Here is a 15,487-nt window from a genome sequence, read left to right on the forward strand (position 1 = left end):
CGTCAAACATTTTTCTGTGTCTATTGAGATGATGGTATTTTTTCCCCTAGTTTTTTAATATGGTGAATTATATTAATTGATTTTCAAATGTTAACCAGGCTTTGCATTCCTGGGATAAAACCCATTTGCTCATAATGTATTATTTCCTTTATAAATTGTTGGATTTGATTTGCTAAATTTTGTTTACAACTTTTTCATCTATGTTCATGAGTAACATTGGTTTGTAGTTTTCTCTTCTTGTAATGTCTTTTTATAGTTTTGAATACTGGCCTTCAAAAATGAGTTGGAAAATACACCTATTCTCTTTTCTTTGATTTTATGGATGAGTTTGTGTAGGACTGGCATTATTTTTTTCTTAAATGTTTGGTAGAACTCTCCAATAAAGCCATCTAGACCTGGAATTTTCTTTAGGAAAGGTTTCTTTTTTTTGTGAGGAAGATCAGCCCTGAGCTAACATCCATGCCAATCCTCCTCTTTTTGCTGAGGAAGACTGGCCCTGGGCTAACATCTGTGCCCATCTTCCTCCACTTTATATGGGACGCTGCCACAGCATGGACTGACAAGTGGTGCCTCAGTGCGCACCTGGGATCTGAACCCGGGCCACCAGCAGCTGAGCGCGCACACTTAACCGCTATGCCATGGGGCCAGCCCCCTGTGAAAGGTTTTTAACTACAAATTCCATTTCTTTAATAGATATATGACCATTTAGTACTGATTTAGTGGCATTTTGTAAATTCTGATATGTGATGTGTTCATAAATATTTCCTAATTTCTCTGTGATTACTTCTTTGATCCATGAGTTATTTAGAAAAATGTTACTTGGAAATTTTCCAGATATCGTTCTGTTATTGATTTCTAATTAATTCCCTTGTGATCAGAGAACATACTTTGCATGACTTGAATCTTTTTATATTTATTGAGACTTATTAATGGTCTATCTTGGTAAGTTTCCCGTGGGCATTTTAAAACAATGCCCATTCTGCTTTATTCAAAGGAATGTTCTACAAATGTCAACTAGATCAAGATGGTTGACAGTATTGTTCAAATCTTCTATATCCTTACTGCTTGTCTGTCTTCTTGTTCTATAAACTATTGAGAGAAGAGCACTGAAATCTATAATTTATCTATTTCTCTTTGCAATTCTATCATCTTGCTATTTGTTTTCTACTTGTCCCATCTTTTCTTTGTGCCTCTTTTTCTGCCTTCTTTTGGATAAATTAAATATCTTTTGTGATTCCATTTTATGTCCTTTGTTGGCTTATTAGCTACAACTCTGTTTTATTATTTTAATAGTTCCTTTGGAGTATATAGTATACATCCTTAACTTTTTACAGTCTATCTTCATGTGATCTTATAATAATTCATGTATAGCAAAAGAAACTTACAATAGCATACTTTCATTTCACCCCTCCCAGTCCTTACTTCCATTTCTTTCCTCTTGACCTTATGTTTTTATTGTCAAAAATTTTACTTACATTTATGTTATAAACCCCACAGTGCATTGTTATTCTTTTTGTTTAAACAATTATCTTTTTAAGAGATTTAAATAATAAGAAAAAACTCTTATATGTTTATCCATGTAGTTACCATTTCTGATGCTCTTTCTTCTTTTGTTAAAATGTTTCCATCTGGCATCATTTTTCTTCTAACTTAAGGACTTCTCTTAGCATTTCTTTCTTTCTTTTTTTTTTTTTGTGAAAGATTGGCCCTAAGCTAACATCTATTGCCCATCTTGCTCCTTTTTTCCTTTTTTCTCCCCAAAGCCCCAGTAGATAGTTGTATGTCATAGTTGTACATCCTTTTACTTGCTCTATGTGGGACGCTGCCTCAACATGGCTTGATGAGAGGTGAGAAGGTCTGCACCCAGGATCCAAACTGGCGAACCCCGGGCTGCCAAAGCGGAGTGCACAAACTTAACTGCTATGCCACAGGGCTGGCCCCTCTCTTAGCATTTCTTATAATGCAGGTCTGCTGGTGATGATTTCTTTCAGCTTTGTATATTTGAAAATAATTTTATTTTGCCTTCATTTCTGAAAATTATTTCTACTGAATATAGAATTCTAGGTTGACAGGTTTTTTCTTTTTCTTTTTTTTTTCTTTCTTTTTATTATTGCGGTAAAATCCATGTAACAAAATTTACCATCTTCACCATTTTTAAGTGTGCAGGTCTGTGGTATTAAATACATTCACATTGTTCTTCAGTCATCACCAGTATCTATCTCCATAACTCATATTACCTTGTAAAACTTAAATAAAACTATTAAACTCTAACTCCCCATCCTCCCCTCCCCCAGCCCCTGGCAACCACCATTACACTTTCTGTCTCTATGATTTTGACTAAGTACCTCATACAAGTGGAATCATACAGTATTTGTCTTTTTGTGATGGGATTATTTCACTTAGCCTCATGTCCTCAAGGTTAATCCACATTGTAGCATATGGCAGAATTTCTTTCCTTTTTAAGGCTGAATAATATTCCATTGTTTGGATCTACCATCTTCCGCTTAACCGTTCATCCACCAATGGACACTTGGGTTGCTTTTATGTTTTAGCTGTTGTGAGTAATGCTGCTATGAACATGGGTTTACAAACATCTCTTTGAGTTTCTGCTTTCAAATCTTTTTGGTATATATACCCAGAAGTGGAATTACTGGATCATATTGTATTTCTATGTTTAATTTTTTGAGGAATCATTATACGGTTTTCCAAAGGAGCTGTACCATTTTACATTCCCACCAACAGGACATAAGTGTTCCAATTTCTCCACATTCCTGCCAACACTTCTTATTTTCTGTTTTGTTGAAAGTAGCCATCCTATTGGGTGTGAGGTGGCATCTCACTGTAGTTTTTTTTTTTTTTATAATTTTATTTATTTATTATTTTTCCCCCAAAGCCCCAGTAGATAGTTGTCTGTCAAAGCTGCACATCCTTCTAGTTGCTGTATGTGGGACACGGCCTCAGCATGGCCAGAGAAGCGGTATGTTGGTGCGCGCCCGGGATCTGAACCCGGGCCGCCAGCAGCGGAGCGCGAGCACTTAACCGCTAAGCCATGGGGCCGGCCCTCACTGTAGTTTTGACTTGCATTTCCCTAAGAGACATGATTTCTCACCACAGTTTCTGAACTTCACACATAGCCCTGTGCCGTGTCCTCATCTGGACACACCTGCCCTGGGCGTGTTGAACTGACCTTCCCTCTCCCTGGGAGTCTTTGCAGTTTGTGTCTTGCTAACGCCCAGCATCACCATCTGTCAGTGGTCTGAGTGACCAGCCTTGCAGGGGTGCCCTTGCAGATACACATGGGTGGGGGTGCAGGGTGGTGATGGATCTGAAGTCACAGAGGAAGGAGCCCCTGCAGGGGTCAAGAGGAATGTGAGGGGCAAAGGGTGTGAGAAGAACCACCACCCAGTGGGGTCACCTCTCCTGAGCTGACCTGGAAATATGCGGCCTGCACTGCTCTGGCTCTGTAGCCTCCTCATTCAAAACAAAGCATGTAAACACCAACTTCTATAGCAACAATAAGAAGCCCTGTCACTGCAGACAAAAACAGAGGGAACCGGTCCTGAAGGTCCTTTTGCTTTCTTGGAGCCACTGTCAGATAGTCCTTGACAGGTTTTTTCTTTAAAGATGTTGCTCCACTGTCTTCTCATTTTCCTTGCTTCCAGAGAAATCTGCTGTCATCCTTTCCTTTGTTCTCGTCTATTTAATGTGATCTTTTCCTCTGTCTACTTTTAAGATTTTTTTTAATCACTGGTTTTGAGCAATTTGATTATGATGGGTCTTGGTGTAGTTTTCTTTTTTTTTTTATAAATATTTATTTATTTATGTTTTGTGAGGAAGATCAGCCCTGAGCTAACATCCATGCTAATCCTCCTCTTTCTGCTGAGGAAGACCAGCTCTGAGCTAACATCTATTGCTAATCCTCCTCCTTTTTTTTTCCCCCCAAAGCCCCAGTAGATAGTTGTATGTCATAGTTGCACATCCTTCTAGTTGCTGTATGTGGGATGCGGCCTCAGCATGGCCGGAGAAGCAGTGCGTTGGTGCGCGCCCAGGATCCGAACCCGGGCCGCCAGTAGCGAAGCGCGAGCACTTAACCGCTAAGCCACAGGGCCGGCCCTGGTGTAGTTTTCTTAATGCTCCTTGTGCTTGGGTTTTATCGAGCTTCTTGTGTCTGCAATTTGATAGTTTTTATCAAATTTGAAAGATTTTTGGCCATTCTTTCTTTTTTTTTTTTTTAATTTTTATTTATTTATTTTTTTCCCCCAAAGCCCCAGTAGATAGTTGTTATGTCATAGTTGCACAGCCTTCTAGTTGCTGTATGTGGGACGTGGCCTCAGCATGGCCAGAGAAGCGGTGCGTCGGTGCGCGTCCGGGACCCGAACCCGGGCCGCCAGCAGCGGGGTGCGCGCACTTAACCGATAAGCCATGGGGCCGGCCCTGGCCATTATTTCTTTAAATATTTTTCTATTCCCCTCTTTGGAGACTCCAATTACACATATATTTGACCGCTTAAAGTCTTCCCGTAGCTCAATGATGCTCTTTTTTTTTTCACTCCAGAAAATAGAAAAGGAGGAAACACTCTCCAATTATTTTTTTATTAATAAATTATTTTTTAGAGCAGACCTAGGTTCATTGCAGAATTTAATTGAAAGTACAGAGAGTTCTCCTATAATCTCTATCCCCACACATGCACAACCTTCCCCACTACTGACATCCTCATCAGAGCAGTACTTTTGTTACAATTGAGGAACCTACATTGACACATCATTATCACCCAAAGTCCATAGCTTGCGTTAGAGTTCCCTCTTGGTGTTGTACATTCTATGAGTTTTGACAAATCTATAATGACATGTATCTATAATTATAACATGGAATAGTTTTACTGCCCATTAAACAGTTTATATAGGAAGCCACAGAGTCACACTTGAGCTGGCACTACTCTACCACTCCAACCTTATTTATTATTCTCCTCCTCACTCACTCTGCGCCAGCCACACTGGCTTTGTTTCTATTCCTCCAACACATCAAGCTCATTCTCTCCCCCTTGTTCTTTGCACTTGCATTGCCTTTACCCGGAAATCTCTTTCCTTTGGTCTTAACATGATGAGTTCCTCGTTGTCATTTATAGAGGCTGTTTTCATTCACCACACTGTCACTTGCTAATCATATTACCCTGGTTTGTTTTTTTTAATCTTCATAGCACTTATTACTATCCACAGTGATTTTGTTTATTTACTTATTTAATAATTCATTGTCTGTTCCTCTCTTACCCCATTCTCTGACACCCATTAGAATGAAAGATGAGATCTTGTTCACTGCACATAAAAACATGCCTGCTCCCATAGTAGTCAGAAATATGGAAAGTTAATGAACGATTATTAGATTTGCCTGAAAATCAGTTATCTTTCTTTCTCAAAGGAATTATATCTGTACGTCCCCCTGTAAACTTATTTGCCTTCTTCTTTCATCTGACTAGTGGAAGGCAGGGAACGGGATGAGCAGTGTGTGCACGTGTGTGTGTGTGTGTGTGTGTGTGTGTGTGTGTGTAGAACAAACCTTATCTGCTCGGCTCCAAAGGGCTTTAGGAGGTGGTTCTCCAGAGATAGGAATCTCAAGACGAAGCTTGTTTCCTGCTATTACTGTCACTGTATTGTCAGCATCAAGACCATCCAGGTTGATCTTAGGAGGATCTGGAATATTAAACATGGCCTTTGTTATCAGACAGTCATTTCTGTGTCAATATCTGGGCTAGTACTTGGCTAGTGCTAAACACTGGTGGTAACCAATATGTTATCTGGCCAAAAAGAAAATAAGAGGGGTCAAAGTAATCAGTGCCTGGCACCTTGCAAAACTACTTCATTTTAAAACTTCTTAAGGATAAACTATTATGATTAGTGGTTAGTACCAATTCATGTATTTTTTCTTTAAATATCACATAGTTTTGAATATGGTATATTTCCAAGGTAAGCAAAACAAACAAGAACACAACTCTGCAATGATTTCTTTTATCTACTCACCGATAACATGAACTTTGGCAGGCAGAGTGATAGAGTAGGCATCTGGTGCAAACACATAATCACCTTCATCTTCAACGAGAGAATTGGCTATCACTAACTTGTGGATTCTAAGGAAACAAGAAAAACATGTTTCTGAGAGTTTGCAAAGATTTAGATTTTACACAATCAAGCTGAAGAGACACCTGGCCTTTATCTGATTAACTTATTTCGTGCAGGCTGGAGAGAGAGAGAGAGAGAGAATATGAATGTGAAGACTTAATTATCCTATTTATTGATCCACATTAAATATTCATTTTGGAGTATATGAAATTATCTCTGCAAATACAGCCTGCTTATTATATATGCGAGAGTCTATTATTCCTTTTTTCATCTCATAGGTTAAAAAAGGCTAAGACATAACATCTCACTAATACCATACTTTAAGATTCAAGAAATTATCAAGAATAATCTTGACTTTGGCTTTATACGTCAAACCAAGAGCAATAGTTCTTAACTTTATTGGGGTTATGAACCAGGGAATATCTGATGGGGGCTATGGATCCTTTCTCTGGAGAAAAGCATGTATTTTTGTACACACAGAATTTGCTTACAATTTCAGGGGACTTATGGAGCCCCTTGAAGTTCATTCATGATCTCCTAAGGATCCATGATTCAAGCTTAAGATCCCTTGCCTTAGATGCTTGCTAGATTGTAGGACATTATGCCCTCCCCCAAAATTGTGGAAAGGTCATGTGACACTTATTGGTTAGGGACAGTTAGTCCATTTCAACCAGTTCCTCAACTAGAATTCAGTATCATTCCTCTAACTTCAAGTTTAGATGGAAAGAATCAGTCAATGGGTTTTGAACAGACAGAGCACCAGCTGTGAGGAGCAGATTCAGGATCACAGGTAGGACACGATGTTCAACAGAGAAATCACATGTTCTTGCTATTTGGAAGCAAAGAACCAGAAATAGATCCTCTCCCTATGACTACTCTCCAAATATCTTCACCAAATATGTAATTCAGGAAGTGGGAAAAGTGGAGATGAGGACCAGTCCTCGCTTATGGGTTGCCTCGCTTGTTTACCTTCCTTTGTGAACAATCTTTAGACGGTCACTCTCCTGAACGGGTAGGCCATTTTTAGTCCATTTTCCTGGTATGTTTTCAGAGATTTCACACTTCAAGCAGATTTCATTTCCAAGTTTTACAGTCTGATCGGTCAAGGGTGTCAATACCTTCAGGGGTTTCACTACAGAAATTATAGACAGTTGTAAATGCCAAATCCAAACTCCAGACAGGCCAAGATGGTGTCATTTAACAATGATACAGTCAGTTTTGCTACACCACTTGTTTTAAAAGTGAGAATTTTTTCCAATTGATATGTTAGGGAACAACTGAAACATAACACAAATTTCATGTTTGATTATGCACGATTGCATTTATGAGAGAACTAGGTGAATCCAGAAAACCACACCCTGCTGAGGTGACCCAGGTAGGACTGCACAAAACACATACACACCTCAAACATCTACCAGCTACCAGTTCATCCATGTGATATGAGCCACACCCACGCACATCTGAGATTACCACCATCCGTCCAATTTCAAATAACCTCCTTCCACCACTTCACAATAGCTCACAAGCTGCAACACTTCTGACACCACTTCCACAAGCAAATTTCAGGTCTTTTTTCAAGGTAAAATATCATATTTATTGTAGCATTTATTAACCATTTAACATGTGCAACTGTGCTATTGCTTTTCATTAGGTTCTTATAATTTTTTTTTACTGTTTTGCTGATAAAATTTTTGAGTATTGTGCACATAACTCCACTTTCCCTATTAGCCCTTTGGTTTTTATTGCATGACTTTGGATAGCATAGTGATTTTTAGAAACACATATGTTGCATCATAGCAGAACTGACTGTAATTGCTTTAAATGGATACAAATATCAGATAAGGATCTGCCTATGGTTGAAAAACTTTTTTTGATATTAAACTAAAATGGCCACTATTCCATGAAAAATAGGGAATATATTGGGTTACTTCTGAATAATTCAATGACCATATGAATCGCAACCAGACTAACAAAGAGGTAAGGAAGCGGGATTTCTGCTCTGCATGTATTACCAATCTTCCTGAGGGATTTGCTATTTAAATTTCATGGCTAACTGGAAGGGACAGATTCTGCCATTGAGAACTGACTACTATCAGGAGGCATTTGGGGAAGTACATGAATTCTCTCATGCCTCTGAATCCTGTTAGCAAATGAGTTCTTACAATATTCTGATTGAGCCCCATTAGTTTGAGTAACTTGTCACCCCAAATGTAGTTTCAGAATGTTGAATGTTTATTTAATGAATCTATGGATTAAATAAACTATCAGGATTTGATATCATATCTAAGTATTTATCATCCATTTATATAGCTTTGGGATTCAAATATTTCTTAACCATTTGGGTAAATTCTCTGGCAGGTGATTTTTATACTTTCTTCCTAATATTGATGCTCTATTATCAAACTGGGTAATTGGTTCCTTTCTCAGAGTCTCTAATTGATATGACATAGACATTCAGCTAGAATGGATTCCAACTTTACATATTTAAAATTGCCACAAGTAGAAATCAAATAGATTGACTTTCTTAAAACTGAATTAACAAATGTAACACCATCAGTAAGCCAACGTGGAAGACATCCAAGGAAGTCTGACTTACAGCCAACGCTAAGTTTAGCAGATGATTGTCCTCCTGTGGTCATTACAGAATATTCTGCAGCATCGGCCTTTGTTGCTCCTTCTATGATCAAAATGTGTTTTTTGCCCTCAACTTTAATTCGGTATCTTGATTTTGGACCAGGGACGATCTCCTCACCATTCTTAAACCTGAGTTAAAATAGATTATACAAAAGTTTCATAAAAGACCCTTCAGGAGACAGACTTTGTTGGTCTTGTTTTTTGCTTTATCCCACTGTAGATACCAGACACTCAAGAGTTGGCTTAAAGTATGTAGGAATCAATCTAACAATGGATTAATATTGTAACAAGTATTGTCTGAAAATTACATTAAAAGAATATAAACCCCCTCTTTTCATTCAAGATCAATCAGACGAAGATGCTAAGAATGGATATTACCCATGTTTGGGCTCTTGATACAAACTAGTAAGAATAATGTTTTAATACATTTTAAAGATAGCTATAATTCCTGATTAGAATGAACAATTAACTGTACCAATTACTACACATTCCTGCTATGTAATTTAGTATACTTCTCAACAAAGCATTTCATTTTAAGGTTTTGAATCTTCTAAGCTTTAATTTTGAGGTTTCTCACAGAGAACTTGAGGAAACACTTCCCAACTGACAAAAAAAAAACGTTTTATTTTACAAAGTAATTGATGATTCTCAGTTCCAAATATTTTTCTGAGCTACTATAACAATAAAGTGACTAGGAATAAAATGAAAACAAAAGGTATATTTTTCATGTAAGTTGCCAGTATGGCATAGTGAGAGTAAGCATGGTGTAGAGGTTAACAGCATCTAGGGACTTTGGAGTCAAACAGACCTGGGTAATCCTGAGCCATCCATTTATTAGTAAGTACCTACTTCCCTACGTCCTCACCAATATAGATTTCTGAGTCGTTTTTCAATTTCATAGGTGAAAAAATCTCTGGTATCTTAGTATAGTTTTAGTTACAATTTCTACTAACACGAACGAGGTTGAGATTCTTTTCATATGTGTAAAAGCCATTTTCTGTTCTCCAAACTATGAAGGCACGTTTTTTTTTTTTTGTCTACTAAAAATGCACAGACCTCAGAAAAGCTATTTACCATTTTACATTGGCATCATCTTCAGACACCTCACATTCTAATTCCACTCTCTCCCCACAGTAAGCATTCAGATCTTCCAGCTGTTTGGTCACCAAAACTGGAGGCTCTAGAGTGAAAAAAGGGAGAATCAGAATCATTAAATGTCCAAAACCTGCCTTATGACCCTTGTTCACAGGTGAAAAACCAACTGTAAGAAAGTATCATCCATCATAGAGCTACAGTTAGATGTTGGTAGATAGTAGGTGAGGTTTTTATGATTTTTCTTGGCAAAATAAATAGCTGGCAACCCTGGGTGAGTTTTCTCAATTTTCTCAGAACTCTTCAAATTAAATAAATCATTGTTCTAAAGAGTAGACAAAATGTATCAAATATCCCTCTTTTGGCAAATAGGATATTTTGGCAAACAGACATTTCTGATGAAGGAGAACCTAGAACACTAACATTCTTTGATTCTGGTTCTAGATGGATGATAGAAATTGCCGAGTTGTTTTAATCAGAGGGCCTTGTAAAGAAAATAAGTGATTCATGGCTTCATTGGCACCCTCCAGCTCTTTTCACAATGTCTTAGTAAATGATGGTCTTCAGCATTCTCAGTGCCAACCACTGATGCCCTTTTACTAATAAAGCTGGTTTCAAGAGAAATCTATTTGTGATCAGCTGAATGTGTGAAATGAGGGTTACCCAATAGACTTTGTTGGGTTGCAGAAGCTGTCACTAGATAACTATATTGCAAAATATTGCTTGCTTCAGTCAAAACCACAAGGCATTTTTACTCAGTAATTTTTTTCTCCCCTTGGCTTTTCTAGTCTTCAACAAACCTGAAGATTAATTACGATACACAATAATTGCAAGTGTAGAGAAGCTTCAAGGCAGAGCCAATCTAACATCCAAGCTAAACCATTTCTGGAGGTACTCCTAGCTGCGTTCTGGAGCTCAAGAGGTCACCTCATCACTTTCATTTTGATTATTACCCCCAAGAGAAGGAGAGCCATTGGCTCTTGATGAAAACAGTAAGAGATTTCACTTTACCTCTCACAAAGAGCTCAGTGGAACATTTCTCATCACCAGCTGTCACATAATACTCCGAATCATCTGTTAGCAAACAGTTATTGATAAACATGATTCTTTCGCATCCTTTATGCTCAAAGATGTATCTGTTTTAAACAGGAGAAAGATAAACAGACTCCATGAACTTGATTTTATTCTTTTCTTTATTGCCAGCAAATTTGGCTTGTAATTTGGTAATATTTGAAAGTCAGGGATATCATTTTGATCTGCCATTATGTAGCATATATTACATAGTTTAATAAACATTAAACATGAAATCAATTTTTATCTTTATAGTACATAATGTAATACATATGCATATTTACACATAATATTCAATTTTTGTTATTATTTTCTTTTATGTCAGGTTTTTTATTTCAAATATAAATCAGTACTCACATTGCTATTTAAATTTTTTTAACCCATTGTTGGAAAATAGGGCTGAGGTTGTCAGAGAGATTTTTAATTTCGTACATTTTTAAAAATTCATTTACCTTACCAATTACTTTATAGAGGGGCAGAGACTTGATCTTATTCATTGATTCATTGATTCTACTACTTGCCTAGCCCAGTGACACAGATTTTGTTGGGTGAATAAATGATTATACAATTTAAGCAATAGTATGAACACAATCACTAACAATATACTAATGTAGTAATGTAGTAATACAATGTGATATTCTCTTAAATGAGCTTAAGAACTAGTCTTATCATATCACAATTAGTATCTACCAAGAAAGAACTTGAGTATTTGAAAACAAAAATAGCAAAGAAGATGGTCAAATTTAATCATCTGTGACCTGGATTATAGATGGGTATATTAGGGCATTATAACAGACTAAAGAAAAAGTTCTCATTTGGAAAATTCTCAAATTGAACACTTCAAGAACAAAATACTAAACAACATTGTCTGGATAAAGATAATCAAGTAAAACTATGTTTTTGGTAAATTCAGGCCGCCTTTTTTACCAGATATAAACATTATCATCACAGTCACTCTGTAGGCATGACCACATCAAGAATTTGGAAACCACCTAATTGTACTACAGAAGTGACAGATTTTCAGGATTAAAGTCTTTTATAAATATGCACATGGCTCCTGTTAACTTAAAAAAATATATTGGAGTTGAAAATCTCTCAGGCTAAGAAGACTCTCCGTAAAGCAGTTTCATAATAGACTAGCGATACCATCAGACATCAGGGATTAGTCTGTCTCCTTCATTTGGGAGAGGGCCAAGAAATAATAAAACACAGTCTTTAGATGCTATTCTGGAAAAACAAAAGTTATATAATTATAAAGTGTGATTCCCAGCTGGTATATCAAATACATATTTCAAAATTTTTCAGAATTTTATTTTAAAAATTGGGAGAAGCTTGGCAATGCTCTGAAATAATCACATATAACCTATAGCAACACAAAACCATAACTGGGAATCATCTGAAATAGTTTGTATAAAGTTAAAACATAAAACAAGGTTTAGGGGGCCAGCCTGGTGGTGTAGCGGTTAAGTTCACGAGTTCTGCTTTGGTGGCCCGGGGTTCACTGGCTCGGATCCTGGGTGCGGACCTACTCACCACTCATGAAGCCATGCTGAGGCAGTGTCCCACACAGAAGAACTAGAAGGCCCTACAGCTAGGATATACAACTACATACTGGGGGCTTTGGGAAGCAAAAAGAAGAAAAGAGGAAGATTGGCAACAGATGTTAGCTCAGGGCCAATCTTCCTCAAAAAAAAATTGATTAGGGTTGCCAGATAAAATACAGAATGACTAGTTATAGAAGAAAAAACAAAAAACCCCCAAGGTTTAATTTATATAACACTATAATTTTAATGGTTCCAAAATACATGAAAAGTTTTTACTCTCTCTCCATATGATTTTGCATTATAAACTAAAAACTGCTTTCATTCACAGAAAATTAAGTCAAACTACTGTTTGATTTATATAGTTATCACTGATTATTTGCAAAGCCCACTTACTTTGTACTGGGTCGAATTTCTTGACCATTTTTATACCATTTCACTTCCAACTTTGGATCTGCCAGTTCCACAACAAACCTTACTCTGCCTCCTTTATCAACCTGATATGCAGGATCAAGAATTCTTGCAAAAGCTGATAGAGAGAAGAAGCAAAAATTATGTTAATGTGTGTATGTATATATATATATATATATATATATATATATATATATATATATATATATATATATATGCTATGAATTTAAATAGTCAATATATGTGTGCAAACCTAAAACTAAATGAAAAATTGAGACTCGGAGAAGAAAAAAATTAGGAACCATCCAAACTATCCTTTATATTTTAGAATTCTGTGTCAATTTATATACAATAAAATAGTTTAAAAATTTAAAGAGAAGCCACATGTTTTGGAAGAAACGTAAGAAAAGAATTATTGAGGAAGCTTTAAAAATGATTGTCCTAATTCTTCAGGGGATGTATAATATAAATCATCCAAATGAAATCCAACTTGAAGAACATGCTTATTCTCCTAGCATGATTACTATCAGGATCCTTGGTATTATCTTCGTACTTCTTCTATGCTGCAGATAGTTTTTTATCATAAAATTTATGAGATAAATTCAATGACTCATAAGATTAAACTGAATGCCTTTGACTAATTGAAATAGTAGGCTTATCAAAATTTTTGTACTATGGAAACTTGTGCAAATAGTGGCATGTTTAAAACACGCCTTACATATATAGTTAGGAACTCAGGATTTCAAAATATTTTAAATAACATAAAACACAGTAGTTTTTAAAAATGTTGTCGTTGGAAGGTCCTAAAGAGAGATAGTTAACTTCTTTTTTTTAAATTTCATAATTTTTTTCTGATTTTAAAGATCATAATTGTCATTTAGACAGTTTGGAAAATACATATAAGTGTGGAATAGCTAGTGAAGTAGTCATGCTTGTATTTCCATCAGTCCAACTTGATTATACTATTGCTTAAACAAGCTCACTTCCTCATATTTTAACAAGATAAAATAAACACTAGCTTTAAAACAAGTTATCTGTATACCTGAAGACATCAATTCAGAGCCAAGTGACAAAAATAAGAAAGAGCAGTGTAGGGGAAAAGAGGTCAGGGGGCTCTACTCCTTAGCATCCACATGTGTGACTATACAGTCTCAGACACCTCTCAGAAATAAAACTCCAGGAGTTCTGAGATGGTGAGAAAGGCTGAGTTATGTCAACAAAGCAAAATTAACATTTTTATTATTTCTCTGAAGCCATCTCTCAACCACTTTACAGAGAGGTTAGAAATAAGGGCAGATTTTTAAAAAGATGTGGTAAGATTCTTTAAATTCTACTTGGACATTAACAATAAACAATAGGATTGATATAGTAACCTGATGTGTCATAAAACCGATAACTGACAATGACCAAGTATAGGAAATTTGAAGAGCTAATGGTCCATTTAAAATGTATTTCTCTTTTTTAAATTTTATTTTAAATTTCAACATCTCAAAGTATTTTTTTTAAAAAAAGATATTTAAAACCACAACAAACTGCATCCATTTCAGATCCCCAGGGAGCAGCACAGCTGTTTTACAAAACACTGTGAGAATCTTGTTGGGCGCGAGAAGTGAATTTCCCACAGCCCATCAAATGGTTGGAAGAATATGATGGTAAAACAAAGAGACATGGAATCTACTCTGCCTAAATAAGAATCAAGAATTTGAGAGGGAGGGAAATGCGGAGGCTGGAGAAACGGGCCACTGGGAAATTCCCAGTGACAGCGGGAATATTCAATACTCCATTTTACGTTGTATGTGGTACCCTAACGTAATTCTTCTGTTGCCTTAAACCTTCAGTAGCTGTCTGTCCGCTACCCGCATAGCCAGCGATGTGCGGGGCAGTGGGCTGCTTCACCTGAAGGCAAAGGTAACCAAGAGAAACGTAACCCCTGCAAATCTTACCCCACCTACTCCCACCCCAAACCCAGCGGGAGATAAGAGGGATGACGGGATGCGGTTCACGGTCACGTCTTTCGCGTGCACAGGAAACAGTCCCCGCCGCCAGGCCACCAACCCACCTGCGCTCTTCTTCTCCACTCTGCGCATGCGCTTGAGCCGCTTGAGCATGCCGCGCAGGTCGGTGATGCCGTACTGGAAGGCGATCTTCTCGTACTCGCTGGGTTTTGCATTTTTCAGCAGCTCCCACACGTCTACCTCGGGTACTTCCTCCTGCTGCTTCACCTCCCTAACCGGGGAGAACCAGTGTGTAGTTTAGTAGCTGCCCACTGGCCCTTACAGACGAGGAAAGTCGCAGTGTGGTACCGATTTTTCGGTTCGGTGTTAAAAGCTTTGTTTAAAGCCTGATTAATTAAAGCCGAGAAGAAAGTCTACTTGCTGTGCTTGAAGGCTCAGGGAAATTTGCAGATTAGTTAAGATCAGAAAAAGTGCGCTTATGTTGACACTCTCGTTTTCCTAGTTAAAAACACAATATTAGGAGGAGAGGAGGATATGAGGAAATATCCTGAAGATATTTTTCACTTATTTTCAACTGAAAAGTCTAAATAGAAGGTGAGATTTTGAGGGACTTATCATCAGTTTTCATCTAGGACATGGGTATTGAAATAATTTTGAAAAGCAGATTAAG

General features: G+C 37.1%; 1 protein-coding gene across 9 annotated transcripts in view; it reads right to left on the bottom strand.

Annotated features, from left to right (window-relative positions):
* The window catches only part of MYBPC1 (myosin binding protein C1), a 92,203-nt gene that overhangs the window by 28,720 nt on the left and 47,996 nt on the right, over positions 1-15,487 (bottom strand). For all 9 annotated transcript variants that reach the window (XM_087449034.1, XM_087449038.1, XM_087449035.1 and 6 more), the window contains 8 exons: positions 14,922-15,088; positions 12,848-12,980; positions 10,851-10,975; positions 9,822-9,927; positions 8,710-8,876; positions 7,083-7,245; positions 6,015-6,121; positions 5,554-5,687 (listed from right to left, as the gene is read on the bottom strand). In XM_087449034.1, the coding sequence (XP_087305160.1) occupies positions 5,554-5,687; positions 6,015-6,121; positions 7,083-7,245; positions 8,710-8,876; positions 9,822-9,927; positions 10,851-10,975; positions 12,848-12,980; positions 14,922-15,088 (1,102 nt within the window). The remainder of the gene's footprint in view (positions 1-5,553; positions 5,688-6,014; positions 6,122-7,082; positions 7,246-8,709; positions 8,877-9,821; positions 9,928-10,850; positions 10,976-12,847; positions 12,981-14,921; positions 15,089-15,487) is intronic.

Source organism: Ceratotherium simum, chromosome 25, assembly GCF_057802395.1.
Source record: "Ceratotherium simum simum isolate JZ-2026a chromosome 25, ASM5780239v1, whole genome shotgun sequence".
Taxonomy (NCBI): domain Eukaryota; kingdom Metazoa; phylum Chordata; class Mammalia; order Perissodactyla; family Rhinocerotidae; genus Ceratotherium; species Ceratotherium simum.